The sequence below is a fragment of the Lutjanus erythropterus genome, chromosome 7, assembly GCF_056507025.1.
Source record: "Lutjanus erythropterus isolate fLutEry1 chromosome 7, fLutEry1.hap2, whole genome shotgun sequence".
NCBI classification, from domain to species: Eukaryota; Metazoa; Chordata; class Actinopteri; order Lutjaniformes; family Lutjanidae; genus Lutjanus; species Lutjanus erythropterus.
The window spans coordinates 40,095,338-40,117,258 of record NC_139323.1 but is presented as its reverse complement, the minus strand read 5'-3'; the positions used below and the strand labels follow the sequence as shown (position 1 = coordinate 40,117,258).

The 21,921-nt window shown below is 41.8% G+C and overlaps 1 protein-coding gene across 1 annotated transcript in view; it reads left to right on the top strand.

The window, feature by feature from the left end:
• The window catches only part of adamts10 (ADAM metallopeptidase with thrombospondin type 1 motif, 10), a 70,211-nt gene that overhangs the window by 29,955 nt on the left and 18,335 nt on the right, over positions 1–21,921 (top strand). Inside the window, exons 7-17 of the mRNA XM_084723758.1 lie at positions 229–312; positions 3,891–4,036; positions 6,176–6,219; positions 7,952–8,057; positions 11,154–11,300; positions 11,594–11,735; positions 13,058–13,165; positions 13,624–13,769; positions 15,875–15,938; positions 16,094–16,196; positions 21,004–21,137. Of these exons, the coding sequence (XP_084579884.1) occupies positions 229–312; positions 3,891–4,036; positions 6,176–6,219; positions 7,952–8,057; positions 11,154–11,300; positions 11,594–11,735; positions 13,058–13,165; positions 13,624–13,769; positions 15,875–15,938; positions 16,094–16,196; positions 21,004–21,137 (1,224 nt within the window). The remainder of the gene's footprint in view (positions 1–228; positions 313–3,890; positions 4,037–6,175; positions 6,220–7,951; positions 8,058–11,153; positions 11,301–11,593; positions 11,736–13,057; positions 13,166–13,623; positions 13,770–15,874; positions 15,939–16,093; positions 16,197–21,003; positions 21,138–21,921) is intronic.

Sequence of the window (21,921 nt, the reverse complement as noted above, 5' to 3'; positions counted from 1 at the left end):
TAGCTAGCTAACAATGAAAGAACATAAAAGTCATAGGAAAATCATACTGAATCAGATAAACATCCATTTACAGGATCGGGCTTCTCTTTTCTGGTGCTTCTCTTGCCATTACAACTCTTAATTTATGAGGGATTAGTCCTCTGTGTTGTCTCACCTCTAGTTTGACGTGCTCACCTGGTGTATCAGCTGTTTTTAAGACTGGTCTTTTCTTGTTTCCCTGGAGGTCAGGTTGCCAAACTGTTCCAGGATTCTAGCCTGGGGAATGCAGTCAACATAGTGGTGACACGGCTCATCCTGCTCATGGAGGACCAGGTAAATTAAGTCCTCGCCTCTCCTCTCCTGCACAAAACACTTTCCTGACCAGCATCTATGAGCTCCTTGTTTGTGTCAAATTATTGGCTTAAGTGTCTTTTCCTCCCGGTGGACTCTGAGCGTGTAAGTGCGTCTTGTAATGAAAGGAAGGAGCGGCTGTAAGGGGGCTATGAAGAGGGAGATGGGCAAGGAAAGGCAGGAAAGTCGGGATATGAGGGGGTTTTTGTACCTTGTCAGACAGAGCTGCTTTGTGACCGTCCTGCTGGTTACAGTGGTGAACAGTGACCTCTCTGACCGCTGCTGTGACGCACATCCAGGGTGCAGAAGAGCTTGAAGTTAGATTTAGACAGATGTAAAAAACATCAACATCTGAATCTGCTTCGGCAGAGAATGACACAAATACCTAAATGTGTGTAAGGCATGACATCCGAGGGATGAGAATCCAAAGTCACCAGATTCATCAAGGTTTAGTCTGTCATTTTGCGCTCGGGGTCTGGTTTGGTCCACCTGGTCCACCGCTTGTGTCCAGACTGAAATTAATCAACAGCTATTGATGGATTGTCATAAATGTTTGTACAGACATGGCCCCCAGATTATGGATCCTCCTGACTTTGGTGATCCACTGACTTCTCATTTAGCTCCACCATGAGGTTGATGTTTTGGGTTTTCAGTAAAATGTCTAAGCGACACCTTGGGTTGTAACGAATGCCATGAAATTAGGCAAAAACTCCCGTTGTGTTCAAAGAATTCATCCTAATAAGTTTGGTTAACCTTCTGCTTTTATTTATGACGAGTCAGATTCAGCTGTACTTACAGCAAATGTTAGTATGCGAAGAAGCTGTGAAGCTATGCTATCAAACATAAGCATGTTATAGCACATTCAGGGCAAGATTTTCTTAGTCGACCAATAGTCATCATTAGTCGACTAGTTATTTATTTAAATACATATTTTTTGGGGCACAAAGCAAGTCGCCTGATAAATGCTGACAAGTTGGATCAACCAGCAAAGAGACTAAACATTCAGCTGATTTATTCCAACACAAGATAAACTTATTGTTCAAAACTCCAACCAACTTCACCAGAACAAATATTTGCAGATTTATCAACACAGCGGATGCTCCTGAACCACCTCATGCCTCTTGGCTCCACCTGAACCCACCACGTCTTCATCGTCCCGTGGTCAGAGCCGCTGTAACGTTAGACAGACTGAACGGGGGAGTCGGTGAACGTGACTTAACGTTATGTTGATAAAACTTTAGTACGTCACCTCAACCGTAAACAGTTTCTGCCGGGGTCATGTCAGATAGAGTTTACACCAGTCATGGTTTTACAATGAAGACTACAGCTCCCATGATCCCGTGCTACTTCATTTTTGTTATTGTTGTAAAGTGAGACTGTCAGAGACATAATTTACATGTTGTGTGTTAAAGTTTCCAAAGTTCGATGATGTCTTATGAACATCAAACAACATATAGTGTCACGTAGTCATGCAATAGTGTTTTATAGATGTTTATAAGACATTATTCCATTTCAGAAACCCTAATGTAGAATTTGTAATGTATTCAAGCTATAAAGCATTACGACTGCTGAACTCATAATACATTATGTCCACCATTTATAACACTTTATAAAACTTGTTATAACTCGCCATGCACAATCATAAATTAGAGTTTTATAAAGCCTTATAAATGCATTATAATGTCTTATAGGAAGTGTTATGCATTGCATCTCAAAGCCTCGCTGTGCCGTGTGATATAAGCGAGTGAACAGAGGTTATAAAGGTCACAGAGTTTGAATCCACACCTGACCACGAGGCAGGAGTTCAGCTCATAAAGAGCGCTCAGCCTGTTCAGCAGAGCACAGGAGATGACTGAGCCATCTGACTACCTGGTAACCGACCTTATTAGCGTGCCGTTAACAGCATGTGGTGAGACGGTGCGGCCGGCTCCGTCGTAACGGCGACCCTCTCGCAATCTGACTAATGAATCATCCTGAATTACAGTGTGGCTTTGAGGTTTCCTCCATGGCTGTCTTATTAGGGAACATTTATGATTCATACTGTTCATACTGCCTCAAAATTAGCCCCATAATTTACCGCTCGGATGTGTTTGTCATCTGACAGAGCGAAGGAGTAAATGTTAGGATCATTAGCGGTGGGCAGTATTAGTGTTGTTATTCTTTCTCCACGGACCGTTGAGGTTGAGGTCGGGACAGGATTGAGAGGAGTCTCGGCGAGCGGCTCTGCTGCTGCTGGTTGTTTCCAGGTCTGAAAACGGCAAGAAGCTGCCCCTGGAAAATAAAATCAGGCCAGCAGCGGGCCCAGAAATGAGGGACTGTGGGATGAGACAATTACTAGTTATGTCACCACATGCATTCCTGGGTTACGAGTTCTCGCCAGCTGTGGCCAGCAGAGCACTCCCTCCTCTCCGTCTCCTCTCTGCTCTCTCATAATACTAGAAAGCACCTTCGCTCTAATCCTGCCTCCACATTAACTACACTCTCATGGAGCCGCTGTCCACTGAAAACCACGTATCTCCAAATTTGGTGATTAGAACTGTAGAATTAAGTTGTCTAGAGGAAATTCTCCTACTTTTTACAGAAAATCAACCACTTAAAACCCACTGGATGGGGTCTGAGTGAGGGTGAAGGTGTAGGATGATTATTAACTTTTTTGTTTCGTACTTTTTCACCTTGTTTTTCTCTCTTGGTTTGTTTTCTTGTGTTCTAGGAAGAGTCACGTTGTATCTACCTCGCCCACTGATATGTATAAAATCTGCCAAATAATTATAATTGTACAATCTGCTATGCCACTAAAATGTTGTTCTTGAAAGAAAAATAGGAAAATAGGGATGTGTTTATGTACCAGGGTGGACAGCATCTGACATCAGGGCTCAACAGTAAGGATTTCCCATTTCCAAGGGCAATTAAAATGTAATGTCGGGCAAGTAAATCTAGCAGCTCACATGCCTGACTGGCAGCTGATTAATTGTTAAAATAATTTTTCATGTAAACATGCAGAAAATGTTATTTTATAGTGTCACAAATATGGAGTTTTCCCACTTTTTTCCATTTATTGTCGTATTAAACTGGATATCTTTCAGTGTTGGACTGATTAACGAGACATTTAAAGACATCACCTTGGACTGGATTGGCTGTTTTTCACTATTTCGTGTTGCAGGTCAAGATCAAACATTAAATTTCTGCTGGGAAAGTGAAAAAAAACATCAACGCTGAACCCTGAACATTAAACTGCAATAAAAAGTTTAAAATGTAGATTCACAGAGCAGAAAACACAACTTTTTTCTTAGCTTGTGAGAAATTGACATTTTGGAGATACATGGTTCTCACAGGACAGAAAGACTAACATACTAACTAAAACCAGCCTGAGGAAGAGTGAGGCTGTTTCATAGCATTGCTGAGTTTAATACCTGATTGTGTAAATATCTTCTTTGTTGACACTGGAATAACTTTATATTACTGAATTAAAATATCTTTGTAAAAAAATGAAATTGCTCAATTCTTCAAGCATCAGTTTATTTCCCCCAATCTGACTGTATTCCCTCTCTCGTCTCTTCCAGCCAACACTAGAGATCAACCACCATGCAGGGAAGTCTTTAGACAGCTTCTGTAAGTGGCAGAAAACCATCCAGCACAGGAGCAGCTACGGTAACGCCATACCGGACAACGGCATCGCACACCACGACACCGCTGTGCTCATCACCAGGTGAGAAATACAGTCAGACAAACCTTTCATCACAGGAGTAAGTAAGAAAGGTTGTAACTCTGTTCTGGAGCTGTCTTCATGTATAGATAAAGGTAACGTAGACTGAAGACACTGGCCCTCATGCACACATTTTTTATTTCAAATCCATTTTGACAAAAAGGAAATGACATCACACATTATGGAAGCTGCTCAAAGACCACTTGTAAATTGTGCTTGTGCCCAAGTGAAAATTCAACTGTGGCAAGTTCTCCTAAAGCACTGGTAAACATTTAAGAACATACCTCTTTGCACAAGTGGTTCTTGCACGAGGTCCATTGCTTGTAAAGATAAAATTAAAAGGGTCTTTGTCTGTTTTTTTCCCTCACAAACTTAAGGTGTAAGGCAAGTAGCTGTAATGTGTTTACTTGCATACTGACCCTTCATCTGCAGCTTATCATCTGTTTGGTCTGTTTCCCTGCTCATGTAAGGGTTAAAACAGTGTTTCCTCTGAGCTGAAGTCTTACATTCCCAGCCCCTATCCTCATAGGTTTTCATTAAGCCAAGTCCAAGAGAGTTGGGCTGTATCTTGTCCTGTCTGGGGTGACGAGAGCTGCCCAGCTCAGCATCTGGAGAGAAAACGTAAAAGAGAGATTTGAGGAGGGAGTGAGACACAATGACAGATTTTTTGAAGAAGAAGAACAAGAAAGCAGCCCAGAGAAAATGGAGAATCACCCTGAGAGCAGAAATCAAAGCAGAGCTGCCTTGAATCCGACTGCACCCTCTGTAACTGATACTGCTGCAGGAACACGGAGACAACAGTAGTGGCTGCATGTTAAGCAGATAAAACACTGATGCTATTGACTGAGGAATGTGCAACAGCAAACAACACCACCGTGGTTTGGTCAGAGTCATCTGAATGCGATGGGGCCGGGCAGAGCTGCCACAAATACTTTCCTATTCTCTCTAACAGAATGTAATAGGAGGCGTAAGAAAAGCGCAGATAGATAAATGTGTGTTTTGAGATGTGGTTTTGGTGGTGGCTTTGTGAGAACACTTTGGTTTTGGGGCAGGATTTATCAAGCAGAGGATGGAAGCTGTCCAGACAGATGACACCACCGTGACCGTCCACGATTTCCTGCTATTGTTCCTTATAAACTATATCTGTCTGCTATCACTGGTGTCCACTGTCTGTCCATACTGTCTGTCTGTGTGAGTGTGTCTGTCAGCCTCTGTGCATTCACTACATGTCCATGTCTAAGTGTCTGATTGCAAATACGTGGCTGCATGAGGTACGTATTGATAGTCGATGTGTTACGTGGCCAAGATGGACACTAAGCAATGCACTGGTGTGCATAGGGTCAGCTGCAAAAGGCTTCAGTTTTAATTTTAGGTGGTTCTCAAGGTTTTCTTTAATCCCACCTGTGCATTTTTTATGTTATTGTATGAATGAAGTTTTAAAGGACTGAACTAAAGCTACAAAAAGCATCTTTGCCACTTAAAAAGGGCCAGCTAAACAAAATCTATATCAGTTTAAGTGTTTATTTGTATATTTAGGATATTTTCACTGCTTTGCCCTGTTGTCACACAGCCTTTTCTAATGGGAAACAGCCGTTATATAAGCCAAATGTCCCTCTCTCCAAACCAACCAAACTCCATAGGCAAAATTAGTAATTTAATCTTGCAGAACACTGGAGTTGCTAGTTGACTGCTGCCTCAACCTCTGACATTATTTGTGTTATTGTGTGACTTCTGTGTTTTTAAAAGGGTCATTTTGACTCACCAAAGTCACACAATGACACAAACTAATCCAGTGATTGATGCAGAGGTAGACCACTAACTCACGTTGTCTGTGAGGTAAAAATACTGATTTTGCCTATGGAGTTTGGTTAGTTGGTTGGAGTTTGGAGACTCTATGTGTATGTTTTGACCCTGTCCACACAAGTTGTTTGCTTAGCTTCTTACACTGGTATTCCTGCTGCTTCTCCTAACTTGGAGCATGTTCACTGCCATCTGCTGCAGGTAATACACTGACTGTCGATGAGTACCTCACACAGCCCCACTTCAAAAGATCTGAACTATCCCTTTAATGGTGCTGCTTCTGTTTGTGGATGAGTTTTAACCAGACTGGTTGATTTTTTTTTTTTTTACTCCCATCTGCAGGTACGACATCTGCATCCAAAAAAACAAGCCCTGTGAAACCCTAGGTAACACACACACACACACACACACACACACACACACACACACACACACACACACACACACACACACACACACACACACACACATTTATCTACTTCTAAACTTATAGAAACATGATTACTGGACTGAACCTAAACTAAAGGATAACTTGAGCATTTTTTCAGCTGGACCCTATTTTCGTGTGTTTTTGTGTGGCAAATGGGGACAACAATTTTGGGGAGAGCTCTAAAAGTGCTTATTTTTCCACTTACAGCCTCGGATCATTATTCTACGTTTCTGGCAGAATTATTGAAAGAGAGACACGGAGACAGACCTTTTTGTTAGAGAGTAAAAGATCTTTTTGTTTAACCAGAAACAGCCACTTATCGCTCTCTCCAAAGCCACCAGACTCCATTTACAGAAACAGTAATTTTATCATCATAAAAAACACTTCATTCAAATTTGACAGAAACAAAATAAAACTCACCAAAACCATCCTGGCTCGTCTTTCCGCTGCTCCAACAATCAACGACTCTGGTTGTTTGGTCAATATAAACCCTTCATTCACCGTGATAGATGTGAAAATATTCTGGCTGTACACGCTGCCTCTCCCCGGCGGTCCAACCTTCTTTCCTGATATTTTCAGTTCGGCCAAAATGTCTGAAACTCATTGACTTCGTCCCCGCAAAGATAGATGTACCAGAGCACATATTAACATTCACACACAAAACAAACATGATACAAATCAAGCATGACGTGCTTCATCCTTGGTTCATTCATAGGAATGTGCATTGTGTGTGTTGATGTTGTATTTGAATAATTACAGAGTAAACAGACAGTAAATTACAGACTGCTACACTCAAAAGAAGGGGGGAAATAACATATCAATCAGATTTAACTGAGGACAGCAGTGTATTCCAGTGTGAACATTTTCTTTTTAAATTCTTTTTTAAATATGCAAAGAGAGAGAGTTTATTTGATGTAAGAGCCTTTAAAACACAAAAAAACTGTACATCATGCAGACAGAATATAAGTCAAAAAAATCCAACAAACGACCCGGCACAGAAATAAAGCACACAAGTGCATATCCACAGATCACTTTTTGTGTCTCGCTATTAAGTTTGTAAGCATATGTGACTCACAAGGAGCAGTTTCTGAGGTAAAAACAAGGAACCACAGCTTAAAAGCTCAAGTGCAACCATATAAAATACATGAAGTTTTAAAAAGCATGTGACTTCCTAGAACAGCCTGAGTATACAGTGAGGGACTCCAACATTAAGAATTAGAGTTATTTAATCTGCATATTGCGCTAGGAAAGAAACTTTCTGCAAAGTGAGTGGTGGAGCGTTTAATAGAAAAGTCTGACGTCTGCCTGAAGGAAGCAGAACAAAAAGAAGAAGTGATCCTGAGACCCTGTAGAACTTGACAGACATAAGATCCTGCAGCCACTGAGAATGTACAGTCTGAACTTTTTGAGTCTCCCAGAAGTTGAGATTAGTGAGTCAGTCTGAATCAGAATCAGAATCAGAATCTGCTTTATTGGTCAAGTGTGTGTACACAAACAAAGAATCTAACTCTGGTTTTTCATCACTTTCAGTGAACTCACACAGGAATACAGCAAAGAACAAGAACACTGTTTCCTATAGTGTTGAGGGGTGGTTACATAGGGTGTATTCATATCTGTGTGTGTGTGTGTGTGTGTGTGTGTGTGTGTGTGTGTGTGTGTGTGTGTGTGTGTGTGTGTGTGTGTGACAGGTCTGGCTCCTGTAGGAGGAATGTGTGAGCCAGAGAGGAGCTGCAGCATCAACGAGGACATCGGTCTGGGAACAGCCTTCACTATCGCTCACGAGATAGGACACACGTGAGTGAAACACACACTTATACAAACACACACTCACACACACACAGACACACACACACACACAATAAACCTGTCATTTCCTGGCTTATCTCTTTTTTGTAAATCTAACACAAACCCATTTGATTTCACTTATACTTAACTGTTTTATTTGTGAGGCTCCATGAGTGATGAGTGAAATCAAAATGCAATTAGACTGTAACTTAATTTAACAAGGCAGAAACATTCAGGAACAAATTCATCTTCGCCACAGGATTTTTCCAAAACGCACGATTGATGGTGTCAGAAAAGTTACGTACACAACCTCACCTCATCTTCAGACATTTTTAATTTCTTATCCACTCTCGCTGTGACTCCTGGTTGGTCTTTCGGGTGGTTGGTTGGTCGACTGCTTTGATCCAGAGAGATCCAGACTGTACACAGAGATTCAACAAGAAATCAGAGCCACCTTTTTACAAAAATACACTGACGTTAACAGAAACAACGGGAATCCAGGCACTGAAACATGAATATATTTTTGCCACTTGGTGTCAGGTGTAGATTGTTTGGTAAAATCATACCTTAAGTTATATACTGTATTAACTAAAGTTACTCATCAATCAAATATTTAGAATCTTTTATTTATATTTCAAGTAACTGAGTCTTACAATCATCATAAATAAATCATCATAGAGAGCGCGGTTTTTGTGGTCTAGTGTGGACCTGGCCTTGCGAAGAACCTCCATCCATCCATCTTCAACTGCTTATCCAAAATCGGGTCGCAGGGGCAACAACTCCAGCAGGTAACCCCAGACATCCTGTTCCCTGGCTACATTAGCCAGCTCTGACTGGGGGATCCCGAGGCGTTCCCAGGTCAGGGCAGATATATAATCCCTCCACCTAGTCCTCGGTCTGCCCCGTGGCCTCCTTCGTGCTGGACGTGCCTGGAACACCTCCCTATGGAGGCGACCAAGTGGCGTCCTCACAAGATCTAAAAAACCAAAAACTATGGACTGAACAGTAACACACAGTAGATCTGCATCATCCACGTGTCTGACAGGGGTATTAGTCTTGTTAGACTGTATACAATAGGGAAGACGTGTGTAAATCTTTCCACAATGTTGCATGCAGAGATCATGTACATCAGTCCACTGAAGACTGGAGAGGAGAACTTCATAACCCCGTGTTGTCAAACAACTTAGAAAAAAAAAAACACAGACTCTCCACAAGATCCATGTTTGCCGTTCTTTTAGCCGAGGCTGAAACACAAAATGTCCCTGAAGAAATCCCTGAGGTGTCTCATGTGTCTTTTCTTGTAGTCTGGTCCAAGATGATCCCTCCCTCCTCACGTTACGTCTCCAGAGATTCATGTAATCTCTAACACCATGAGTCATTTCCATCAGTTCAGAATGTGTTAACAGTTGTATATTTTCCTCCCGTCACACTGTTTATACGTAGAATTAGTTACACGTGTGGCTGGTGCGGCACCTGGAGATGCCTCTGGTTTTTATATCTGGATCCTCTGGGTGACTGGAAACTTTCGTGTTTTAATCATTTGCCTGGTGAAGCTGATCTGTGTCTCCGAGTAACGAGTAATTTTATCTGCCTGTATGCTTTACTTCGGTCACGAATACAGTGAATCATCAGAGGTTACTGATTTTATGCCTCTTTTTTTCTTCAGAAGGAAAAGTTGGTTTATTTTTGGGGAGTATCCTGCTCGCTCAGAGTAATTGAGTCTCCCTGAGAATTATGAAGACAGATGGTGGGTCCTTCGGGGTCCTGCCTCCCTAATGATAAACACAGGTAGCTTTCGAGTACTCGGACCACGAGGCCCACGAGCCAACATGACTGGACACAGCGTGCTGATTAGTGTGTGTGGATATATACAGTCTGTTTCCTCTGTGTCAACACAGTCAACATTTGTTTTTAATTGTCATATAAATTGTTTTGACATCACAGTGCAGCGTTAGATTAGACACAGGCCTGTTTGTGGTGGAGGGCACCCGCATGAAAAGACGAGACGGATCAAGACAGCGATGACTCAGCTGAGGGATGAAAAGCTTTCAGAACATTTATATTTCAGGCTCAAACACAGCTACTGTGAGCGTTATCACCGTCTGTCATGAATGATTAGGGGAAAAAAAACACCAAGTGGACTGTTGAACTGATAACTATTAATCTTCTGGACCGGGGCTGCACCATTAATTGTTAAAAAATCACAATCTTGATTCCTGCATCTGTGCGATCTCATTTCTAAATGATGACGGTTCACTCGCTCCTTTTGGACAAACAAACACAAAATCCCAGCAGCCAGACCACACAAACCTCAAAAACACAAACATTATACAGTGCACGGTCATTTTATTTTATATTTTTATGTTCAGCAGCATTTAAATGAATCACTTTGATTAAGTTTACTAATGTGAAAGAAGAAAAGAGACTTGAGGTGCTGTTTTAGACTCATGTTCAACACTTTGATGTATATTGTGTTTATGTCACCTGTTTAAAGCTCTGTCTTGTTTTTACTTGTACATCAAGAGTGCGATAAATGTTCATATTTTGGTATTTCAGTATTTTTAGTTTTTTGTTCTGCAATGTTAGACAGATATTTGCATTTTGAAGTGCGTGGTTTAAACCTGGAATGATCACAAAATGAATCTGCAACTGTTTTGATAATGCGATGGGTTGTGTGTCTGTGCATATGTGACCGACAGCGCTCGAGCTACTGTCTGCTTGGTCTGCAGCTAATCTCACATTTTACTGGACCCGTCGTTTTATGTATATTTATGATTTTAAGCTCATTGACCTCTCATAGTTGCAGTAATTCACAGTTTTTGAAAAACCTGAAAAACCTGAAAAACCTATTTTATTGACTGCTCTGCTTTATACTGACTGCTGACTCCTCGCTCCTCTTAACTGACCAGTCGGATCTGCAAGTGATCAACGACTGCTAGGCTAAAAACAAGGCTAATGGTTTATGAATCAGTGTACGTCCTTTGTTTGGCAAACACTCATAAGACTGTTCCCCACAGTGATCTTTTTTCCGCTGTCCCCGTCCCTGCAGCAGCGACTGCTACCGGTCACCTCAAACTGTTGTCACTGTGTCATCACGGGCTTTAGGTTTGGGATGAACCACGACGGCATGGGGAACGCCTGCGGGCCCCGCAGCCAGGAGACCGCCAAGCTGATGGCTGACCACATCACCATGAAGACAAACCCGTTCATCTGGTCGGCCTGCAGCCGCGATTACATCACCAGCTTCCTGGAGTGAGTCAGCCTTTCAGATATCTGCAAACCACAATTAATTTGGTAATTAGAGGTCTGAGAAAGAAAAAAGTTCACTTGGATGTTGGAGAAACATTTTTGATGGTCAGAGAAACACTCAAGTAGCAGATGGTTCTGGACAAAAGGCAAATCCACTTTAATTTAATTATCTGAAGCCTGTTTGGTGTTTCAATAAAACAAACTGGTTTACTTTCTCAGAACAAACCATTTAAACATTTCCAGTTATTCTGCATTTTAATTTAACTTCTTTTTCTCTTCTGCTTGTTGTGCTGTAGCTCAGGTATGGGCTCCTGTCTGAACAACATCCCCCCCAAGCAGGAGTTTGTTTACCCGACCACGGCACCGGGTCAGGCCTACGACGCAGACGAACAGTGCCGCTTCCAGTACGGCGTCAGATCTCGACAATGTAAATATGCGGTGAGTGCTCAGTCTACTTTTTCACACTTTTCATTTGTCTCTCAGGTCACTTTTCTTCTCATCTCATCGATGCTCAGTGCCTCCCTGTTGTGAACAGTCGTACATACAATGGACTCGTTGCACAGCAGACACTTGACATGAATGATTATTACATTCAACTTAGGAGAAATCCTTCTATTGTGCATACAGGTTCACTGTCACTGTTACTGCAACTGAGTTTTTCCTTCTCTGACAAGTCAAAATATCTGCTGTGTAACCAGTCCACTGTGTCCAGTCAGCAGGTCCGTCCGATGCAACGTTTCAGGCTCCCAAAACTCTGATCAAACTGTCAGACCTGGTAGTGCTGATCAAATATCAGTCAATTAATCAAAATATGTTACTAGACTTTACAGTTTCTTGTTGCCTCAAATGTATTTATGTTGTCTTGCATCTGGAGAAGCCAGAACATCTGCAGCTCTACAGGACTTCATTATAATGCAAACTTTTTTTTTTCATTTATCAAAAAACTGCTGCACCGTTTTTCCATATTGATCAATATTGACATTTATCAAGATATGTAGTTTGACAGTTTCAAGAGGATCCAGATAATGACTTCAGTTTATTGAGGTAGTTCTTTAAAATAAGAATATAAGCTAAAAAACAGAATATAACAAATATTTAACTGCCCAAATATGGATTGGTTTAGAATATATTTTGTGTGTTTTATGTTAAACTCTCTGCAACATATTAACCTTCTTCTCTCTTCTTCACTTTCACTCATCTGTAATTGTCATCAGTGGGTTCGATGATTATTTGTGAACCTGGGTTGTCTGTATAACAAGCTTCACATTCTTTTACTGTTTTCTTATGGGACCAGGCTGACTTAATCCTTCACTTTCAGATGACTCAGTCTCAATTAAAGTTATTTATCTCACTGCTCGCACCTGATTTGCGTTCCTCTGGCTCCCTCCGTCAAAGTCAGCCTCTCTGACGACGGGAAACATCTTGCAAAACCTTCGCTGAATAGCATCGACTTTACTGCGTGGTCAACTTTTATGGGGTTCAGAGCGAATGGACATCTGGAACAGCATTGTGCTTTATAGAGCCATTATCGATAATACGTGGTCAGAGCATATGTACACAATAAAACATAACCCCCATGTGTTATAGGCATCGCTGTAGAGGGAGCAGAGAGGAAGGTGAACAAGAGAGTGTCTGCTCGTGTGTCTCTGTCTTATACAGAAACACTCTGACAGGGTTTCTCATTCTTTGCTTTGTTCCTCTCTTTTTCTTTTCTCCCTGTCTCACGCATGTTTTCATTATTTTTTCGCTCGCACACACAGGAAGTCTGCAGTGAACTCTGGTGCATGAGCAAGAGCAACCGCTGCATCACCAGCAGCATTCCTGCTGCAGAGGGAACCATCTGTCAGACCAACACCATAGAGAAAGGGGTAAATACTGAAATACTCCATTTTTTTTCTTTACATTACTCTCTTTAAAGTTTGGGCAAAATGTTTTTTCAAAGTTGGGGCAGAGAGGATAAAAGCAGCTGACTGGTTGTCCTGCTTGTTACGAGAATAAAAAAAGCAGCACATGTGCTCACACTGACTCATCCTGGCTGTTGTTTTGTTTGGATAACATGTTTTCCAATAAAAAATATTTGCAGAATAGACCACTTTAAAAGAAAAAAATCACCCTGAAAAACACAAGCAAAGTCAAAACACTGTTTTCAGGGTTGTAGGATATCTTGTATTCTCGGTTTGTCCTGTGTTCTTCTCAAGCATTTGCTTTTTTAGCCTGTTGTTCAGTGTAACATATTTCTAAATCATTTTCATGGAAACTTTTTAAGGAATGCTGTCATTGTTTATAAGTAATTCTGAACAAGTGTATGAATACATGTGTGTTGCAGTGGTGCTACAAGAGGGTGTGTGTGGCGTATGGCACTCGTCCGGAGGGTGTGGACGGCGGCTGGGGTCTGTGGTCACCGTGGGAGGAGTGCAGCAGGACCTGTGGAGGAGGAGTGTCATCATCTATCAGACACTGTGACAGCCCCAGGTACGGGTTTCAACTGTGGCCGCTCTGAAACACGATGAAATGCATCACTGAAACTCACTGAAAAAAAAAAAGAGTTATTTTAAAGTGACTGGATATCTGAAAATAGAACAGGTCTTTGAATGCAGACAGCCATTTTCTTCTTTTCCAGTAGCATTATGTCAAATACAATATGTTACTTTACAGGACTTTACTGAAACAGCATGTTACTGGCTAAGATAACCGTGCATATTAGATTGTAATGTGCATGGAATAATAGAATTATACGTGACTTTTCTTTTTTTTTTTTCTCTCTGCAAAAAGGCTTTATAAAGTTCAGCTTAATTTAATATGAGGCATCAGGAGTCTGGCAGTCATGTGCAGGTTTATTGCCAGTATTTTGTCCTGGCAACTAACCTACTGTACATGCAACTTACAGGAAGTGTCTTTCCACCACAGCTTAGAAAGGAAACACCCTGCATGGGAACACAAAGAGGGAATTTTCTGATACCCACCAAACATGGCTAAATCACTCAGATGAAGCACCGTGTTTTCTGCAGCTGACTTCAACTTTAACATTTTTGCACAGAAAGAGAAATCTAATTTATGATATTGCCTCTTTATGTATTTGTAAATTTGTATTATGTCTCTAGATGTTTCTCCAGTGACTACTTGTGATCAGATATCATTTACCTGCTCTATATACAAATAAACACTGTGGCCATTTTGTCACTTGAATATCCGTTACTGTTCATCCGTTCATTCTTTTGTTCATTACGAAGATTCAACTACTCCTTCCTTTTTTAAACTCCATTAGTCTCATGTTCTACCTGCGCCATCAGCAGCCCGGCTGAGGAGAAGCTTCATGGTGCGCTGGGATGACGAAGAAAGACTTTAATGACAGAATGAGAGAAAGTAACACAGGACGTCTCTCCAGCCTGCTCTTTTAATTTAGGGTAGATTATTAGGATAGATTGCCCACGGCGTTTTAATTACTAACGACCTTCAAGTTTTGCCGTCATTGTTCAAAAAATTCAGTCCGTAACACAACCTCTGAGTAGTACAATGTTTTTTACAAGGAAAGAAAAAGCTGCATTCATTGCATTTAATGTAGAATTTACAAGAAGGCACAAATGATTACCAATTTGCAGCCTTAGTAGCCGTTTAACTTCCCTGCTCTGTATGCACATAATCACTTTTGCAAAATGCATGATTGTTTGTAACTCGTGGTCTAACAGTAGTAGCTTACAGCACGTCAGTTAGGTAGGTGGTCCTTCAATGTGAACATGCTGCTGAAAGACTCCAATCACAAACAGCCCAAACAACGTCTGAATGTGGTCCTCGGTGCATCTCGGCTGCGTTCACACCTGGACTCAGAGTTGTTTGCTTGTGATCAGATCACTCAGAGCGAGTGTTAATATCAGGTGTAAACAGGCTCAATGATCCTAGTCAGTTACAGTATAGAAGAAAAGGAGCACTGGTACCCGCCCGCTCCCTCAGGTTTGGAAATTGCTACCAGCAACAATAAATTTAGATCATAACATCCTGAGAAAATTTCATCAATCAGTTTTACCTGTGGGAGGAAACCGGAGCGCTCTCGAAACTCACATAAACACAGGAAGAACATGCAAACTCAACGCAGAAGAGGCTGAGATTTATTTCCAGTGCCACCGTTTTAATCGTGTTTGAAATAATTCAGATAGGAGTCTGAATCATCACCAAATAACTAGCAGACTTTTGAATCACACCAGATCCCTCATCTTGAATTGATTAAACTGAGAATGAATTGACCCAAATCCGAGGCCAACGGTGTTCTTTCATATCATTTCTTAGCATCGTTTGCATATTTTCTTTGGCTCCGTTCTGTTTGTTGAAAGTTTAGCAGAGGCGGCCATGTGACGGTGGCTGGCTCCGACTTCTTTCGTCTTCTCGAGGTGTTGTCGTGATGGCCTGCGATAGACAGCAAAGCAATAAAAGAGACAGACAGTGAGATTGAAAACACACTGATGAAGGCAGGCGAGGCAGACATCAGGAGCCGGTGCTGTGTGGTGATGTGATGGAGGTTAGATCTTGTTAAATTGTACTCAGATGTGACTGACTGGCCTCATTCTTTGTGTGTTTGGTCGCAGGCCAACGATTGGTGGAAAGTATTGTCTGGGGGAGAGAAAGCGCTTCAGGTCCTGCAATATTGATGTGAGTATCGCTGCTCTTCTTATCAGAGATCGGCCAATACAGAAATCATGAATATTATGTGATTTGTTTTTTTCCGTGGTCACTGAATGGGACTTTTACATGTTTATACACACATATATGTGTGTATTATATGTGTGTGTATGTGTGTGTTACAGGAGTGCCCTGCAGGCTCTCGGGATTTCCGGGAGATTCAGTGCTCTGATTTTGACAGCGTTCCTTTCCGGGGAAAATTTTACACCTGGAAGCCGTACAGAGGAGGTCTGTGTGTGTGTGTGTGTGTGTGTGTGTGTGTGTGTGTGTGTGTGTGTGTGTGTGTGTGTATTTACTTTACAAAGTGATTATCTCTACTACAGATTGGCTCTTTACCCTTAACATGACTGTCAATCATTGATAGAAATTAAGTACATATACTCAAGTATTGAACTTTAAGTTGCACTAATCAATATCTTTTCATATTAACAATGGATCAAATGACTACAGGTAATGTGAATTATCACCTGATGTCGCTCTATGAAGCATTTTAGCGTTGTTCTGTTCGTTTTGTTTGTTTTATATTCTGCAAATCCACAGTTCAAGTAGATGTTGAGCTCTTGCTGTTGCTGTGTTACTGCACGAGGTTTCTGAGTTCATTACATACAGAAATATGTACGTTGAATACCACCATCTCTGCCGTGAGTTGTGTCTGGATGACGAGTGCTTCTAGTCGTGCTCAACAGCTGTTCGCCCCCCCCACCCCCCCCTTCACACGCACTCCAAGAAAGTGAAAGTGGGAGACAGGAGAAAAAGCTGTGGCTGTCTGGGGGGAGACGTCAGCCAAGTCCTCTGTAATAAAATTTGGCCACAAAGAGTTCATCTGCAAAACAGGGTCCAAAAGAAAACACACAGCAGCGTGTAAACTTTGCAGTGCAACACTTACTGAGACGGCTGAGACCAATTTTATCAGCGTATCAATCTCTTGTCATCGTGACCGTCACGTCTACAAAACAGGAAGGAAGGAAGTGCCTGGTCCAAGTAGGTCATTGATGAGAGATGCTAATCTGCACTTTGTGCTAAAATCAAGATGTGGTCAAAACACACGGCCGTCTTATACGCTATATGACCACTTTGATATTTACTCTGTAATGTCAACACATTCTTACTCCCAACTCATCAAATACCCCTCTAGGGTCAGTTTTTTCTCATACAGGGCACTGCGGTCAAATTTGCAATAATAAATTTGCAACGCCTGTGTAGGCTTTCAAAATAAAGGCATGAAAGGATGAAGCTTATATATGTTATGTTCATTAAAAAGAAAATATTAATACCTGCACGCAGTGATGGCGCAGAAAAAAAACACTGAACACTGCATGGTTTTGCTGCAAGCCAAATTTCAGGCTGAACAGTAAAGACTGAATGAGAACTTTTATCTTTTCTTTTAAAGCTTTGATAACTGCAACACTATGATTAACAGATATTGCATCATTTTAAACGTGGCATTGACAGTTTATCTCACCTGACTTCAACAGCACATTAAAACAAAGAAAAAAGAGACGGAGACACCTTCATAAATGATCCTTGAAGAGTATCTGGAGCGTCCTGGTTTGAAGCACTGATAAAGCTGCTGTATTTGACTCACTGGGAGTGAGAATGGGCTGTTTTGGTATTTTAATAAAGTAAACTGTCAGCTAGAAGTTGATATGGAAGAAAAGTTGACTAGTGAGAGGAAGAAAAAAGAGACTATCAAAGGTAAACAGGTGAAGATGAACAGAAGATGTGAGTGAAGAGTTGATGACAGGAGACGAACAGAAGTCAGCAGACAGTGTGTGTGTGTGTGCGTGTGTGTGTGTAGAGAGAGAGAGGGAGACAGGAGAAAGTGAATCGAAGCTGCAGACTCCCTCCTGTCTGGCTCACAGATGCTGGCTGCAGAGAGGAGCCATGCATCCCACAATGCCTTGCGAGAATTCCTCGCTCCTGATGAGCACTACACTGGACGTGAAAGATAAATAGTTTCAACGACATAACTGCCTTTAATCTAGCCCTCCAAAAACATAATGGCTTACAGAAATGGCCGGCCAGCCAATTCCAACTTCAGGCAACAAGTGCTCCTTTCATCAAGTCAGCTGATTTTACAATGGAAATCCCTTGCAGCTGTTAAAATAGGACCAGTGCCACAGACTCTGCCCCGCGTTAAGGCCAGATCACACCGCCCAGCCCCTTCCCTGTCCTCTGCAGCCCTCGCGCTCCCCTCAAATCCTCATTCCAGCTCTCATCCTTTCACTTTTACTCTCTAACACCGGTCCAACAGCTTCCTCTGCTTCTTCTTCTTCTTCTCGCTGTTTTTCTCCGTCTTTACGAATGTCTCACCTTCTTTTACTTTGTTTTATTCGCCATTATGCAATCTCTCTGTCGTTTCTGTCCTGACACGGAGAACAGAGGCAGCCTTTCTCTCTCAGCTCCAGCAGCCAAGGACAGTTCATTAAAAAAAAAAGTCTGTCGTATAAGAACAAGCTGCTCCACGCCGCTGCTCAGTCCAACAGCCTTCACATTCAACCTTCACACTCCGCACAACACACCCTGCAACTTACGATACACACACACACACACCCTGCTGCAAGTCTGGATTGCCCTGCCAAAGCTAGGCACCATGGGAATTGTAGTTTTCCGTGGTCTGACCACTTTATCGTCTGCAGGCCGTGCCAGTACATACTCTCTCTCTCTCTCTCTCTCTCTCTGTCTGTCTGTCTGTCTCTCTCTCTCTCTCTCTCTCTCTCTCTCTCTCTCTCTCTCTCTCTCTCTGTCTGTCTGTCTCTCTCTGTCTCTCCTTCCAGTACATACTGTACCTGCTGCAGCGCTGCCAGCACAAACAAACACAGCCCAGACTGATGTCAACAGCCACTCAAATCGTGGAGCTGTTGGCGAGCTGCACACATGAATGAAGGATATATACCACTTGGCGGGAGAAGACCTCTAGCTAACTCTGTGTGTGAATGTGTGTGTGTGTGTGTGTGTGTGTGTGAGGGCAGTGAAAGGACTACAGAGAAAATAGAAAGTGAAAGGCTGAGAAGGATATAGTCATGCAACAAGTGCACATCATACTTAACTGTGTGTTTCTGTGTTTTGTTTGTGTTTGTGTGTATTTATGAATTGTCTCAGTCACAGTGCCTTTACAGATCACTTACATCATTACTTACACTGTTGGAGCCACTAAATACTAAACACATAACTTGTGACATTTTATACACTGGTATTATGCAGTATTATATACTGGTATTCTGCGAGGGTCCGCTGGGGTCCATGTGACCTTAATTTTCATCCTCACGGGGTGTATGCATCGGCTTTCTCTGGATTTCTGTGTCCCTGCTCATTTTCCTTCCTCCAATCAGACTCTAGAAAGTAGTAGTGTCCATAAAGTCTGCAGTCATCTGTGTATGCATCCGTTCAGGACTATAATACAGACTTTAAGCACAAATGCTCAAACTGTCTTGTTCCAAGTTCTCAAATATTACGAATTTAACGGTCATGACTGGAGGCATGTTTTCGGATTGTCTATATATCCATAGTCGGACATGAGCTCAATGTTTTTTCTGATACTGAGCTTCAGGTGATTGTTGTTGCACCATGTGATGAAGCTGTCTGTCAGTCCTCTGTACTCTGCTGTAAAAATAGTCTCTAGTAAAGTCAGCATGTTTCTCAGAGAATTTTTGACTCCAGTGAATAAATTCTAGTAAGTCTTTAGTTCAGATATTATACACGTCTGGACAGATGTGGATGGATGCAACATGACGGACGGTTGGAGGAATACAGTCTTTGTCTTGTATGATAGTAAACAAGTACATATATCTGAATTTTGTTAGTTGGACAAAATAAGTTATTTGAATGTGTCACTTTGGGCTCTGAGGAATTCTGACAGGCATTTGCACACTCTAAAATTTTTGCCGAAACAATGAATCAAGTAAATTAAGCAAAAACAAAGATAATTGTTAGTTGCAGCCCTAAATTTATTTAACTTTGTCTTATTTTGGGCAGTTTAAATGCCTGTGCAGTGCAGCTTTTATAAGGTCGGTGTGATGGGAATCAAACCTTGGCAGTATCAAAGTCTCCGTATACCCCTCCTCAGCCCTCTGTCTGTGAATGTGCATATTTGTATGTATTCAGAAGCAGAGATCTAATCATATTCAGCTGCGTGTTCTCTGGTTGTCAGCACTGAAAAAACATCTCCAACTCCCCTGCAGATGTTCTTTCTCTCTCATCCTGCAGCTTCTCCCCTTCATAAAGATCTGATGTATCAATAGAACATGTGTGAAAGTCACACGTCAACATGACACACATTCACTATTTACTACACGCCTCGTTGGATAGTTTTACAGGCTGTGTTGCAGTGTTGAACGCTGAAAAGCAACTTTCCTAAATAGATTTAACTACATCACTGCTGGTGGACCCGTGCCTCTGTGCAGGAAATCAGATTTTGGGCAGTTGCCGTGCAGGAGGTTTGGCTGCTGTCTCACTGACTATTTCATTAGGCCACATTCAGATTCTGCAGTCTGAGATATTTTCATTAGCTCAGACTGCAGAAAACTGGCCACAAGCTAGCAGGCTAATAACATTTCAGTTCTTGGAGAGATGTCTCAGAAGCATCTTGAGCTTTTTTTTTTTTCCACCACAGTCAGTGAGCAAAGATCATCTGTTAGCTTTTATAAACTGGGAAGATTGAGTGTCAGGGGAAGCAAAAACCCACAGACTGATGTTTTATCACTGACAAAACAATCTCACCTCAGGCTCAATTTAGTAGCTTTTCTGGATGTTTCAATCATATCACACAATCTTCATCGGCAGACGGAAGGTGGAAGTTATCGTTTAAATGTAGCTGTTGACATTTCGTTCGTGAAGGAATTCTCTTCTATAGTGAATCATGATCTTGGAAAAATAAATTGACAAAATGTCTCGCCCCATGCTCAGTCCGTCTCATGAAAACCCTTAAAAATGTCTTTCTGTTGAACAGTTATCATCTGTGATTGTGCGTGTCCTATAAGATAGATCTGCTTTATTGATTCTATATGTTTGTGTGATTGTGTGATTGTGTGTGTAGGTGGAGTGAAGCCCTGCTCTCTCAACTGCCTGGCAGAAGGATACAACTTCTACACAGAGCGCGCTCCAGCTGTGGTGGACGGCACACCATGCCGAGACGACTCTCTGGATGTGTGTGTAAATGGAGAGTGTAAGGTGAGAAAAGACCGTCCTATGTGTGTGTTTGTAACAGGCCCAGTCACACAAGGGTGCAAAAGCATGCACCCCCCCCCCTCAGTTGAAATATGAATAATAAATGCCACCTGCAAGGCGGTAGATCTGTGTACACGTACGGACTGTGCGTCTCCATGCACACCTTTTATTTAGGTTCATGTGTGTGCAGCAGTGCAGCAGCAAAAGGTCGGGGTGAAGGTGAATATAGGTCAGCGTGTGTTTAAATATTATCAGCCAGTCACATCACTGGTTTCTTAGCCCTGAAACAGTTGTGACGGTCACAGTTAACAGTGATAACGACAGCTCAACAGAAACTTGTTCAAAGTGGATTCCTCAAAAAAAGGATGTCAGTTTGGATCTTTTGTAAAACTTGGTAGATGAACCTCATAAGGAATATTTTACCTTTTCTAATGACAGAAAAGATATTTAATCAGTTAGCCATGATGAGCTAGAGGGTTGATTTGGGCTTTTCCGCTGTAGCAGAATATATCTGTGAGCTGTGAGGCAAAGCCAACAACATCAGAGTCTTTCCTGGTGTAAGTGGGTACCTCAAAGACGGTTATCAACGGGAAGCATTTTAATGTAATAATCAGGCACTTGTTTAACAAATTATTTTTATTATTACAATTACAGTAACCTCTCACCTGCTCGCGTGTGTTTCAAGAATGAAACATGAGCTTCTTTTGCCAAAATAGAAAGTTGGAAAAGGAGCTATGATGAGCTCTGGTAACCGGACGCCTCCTTCAACGGCCTGGTGTCATTTTCA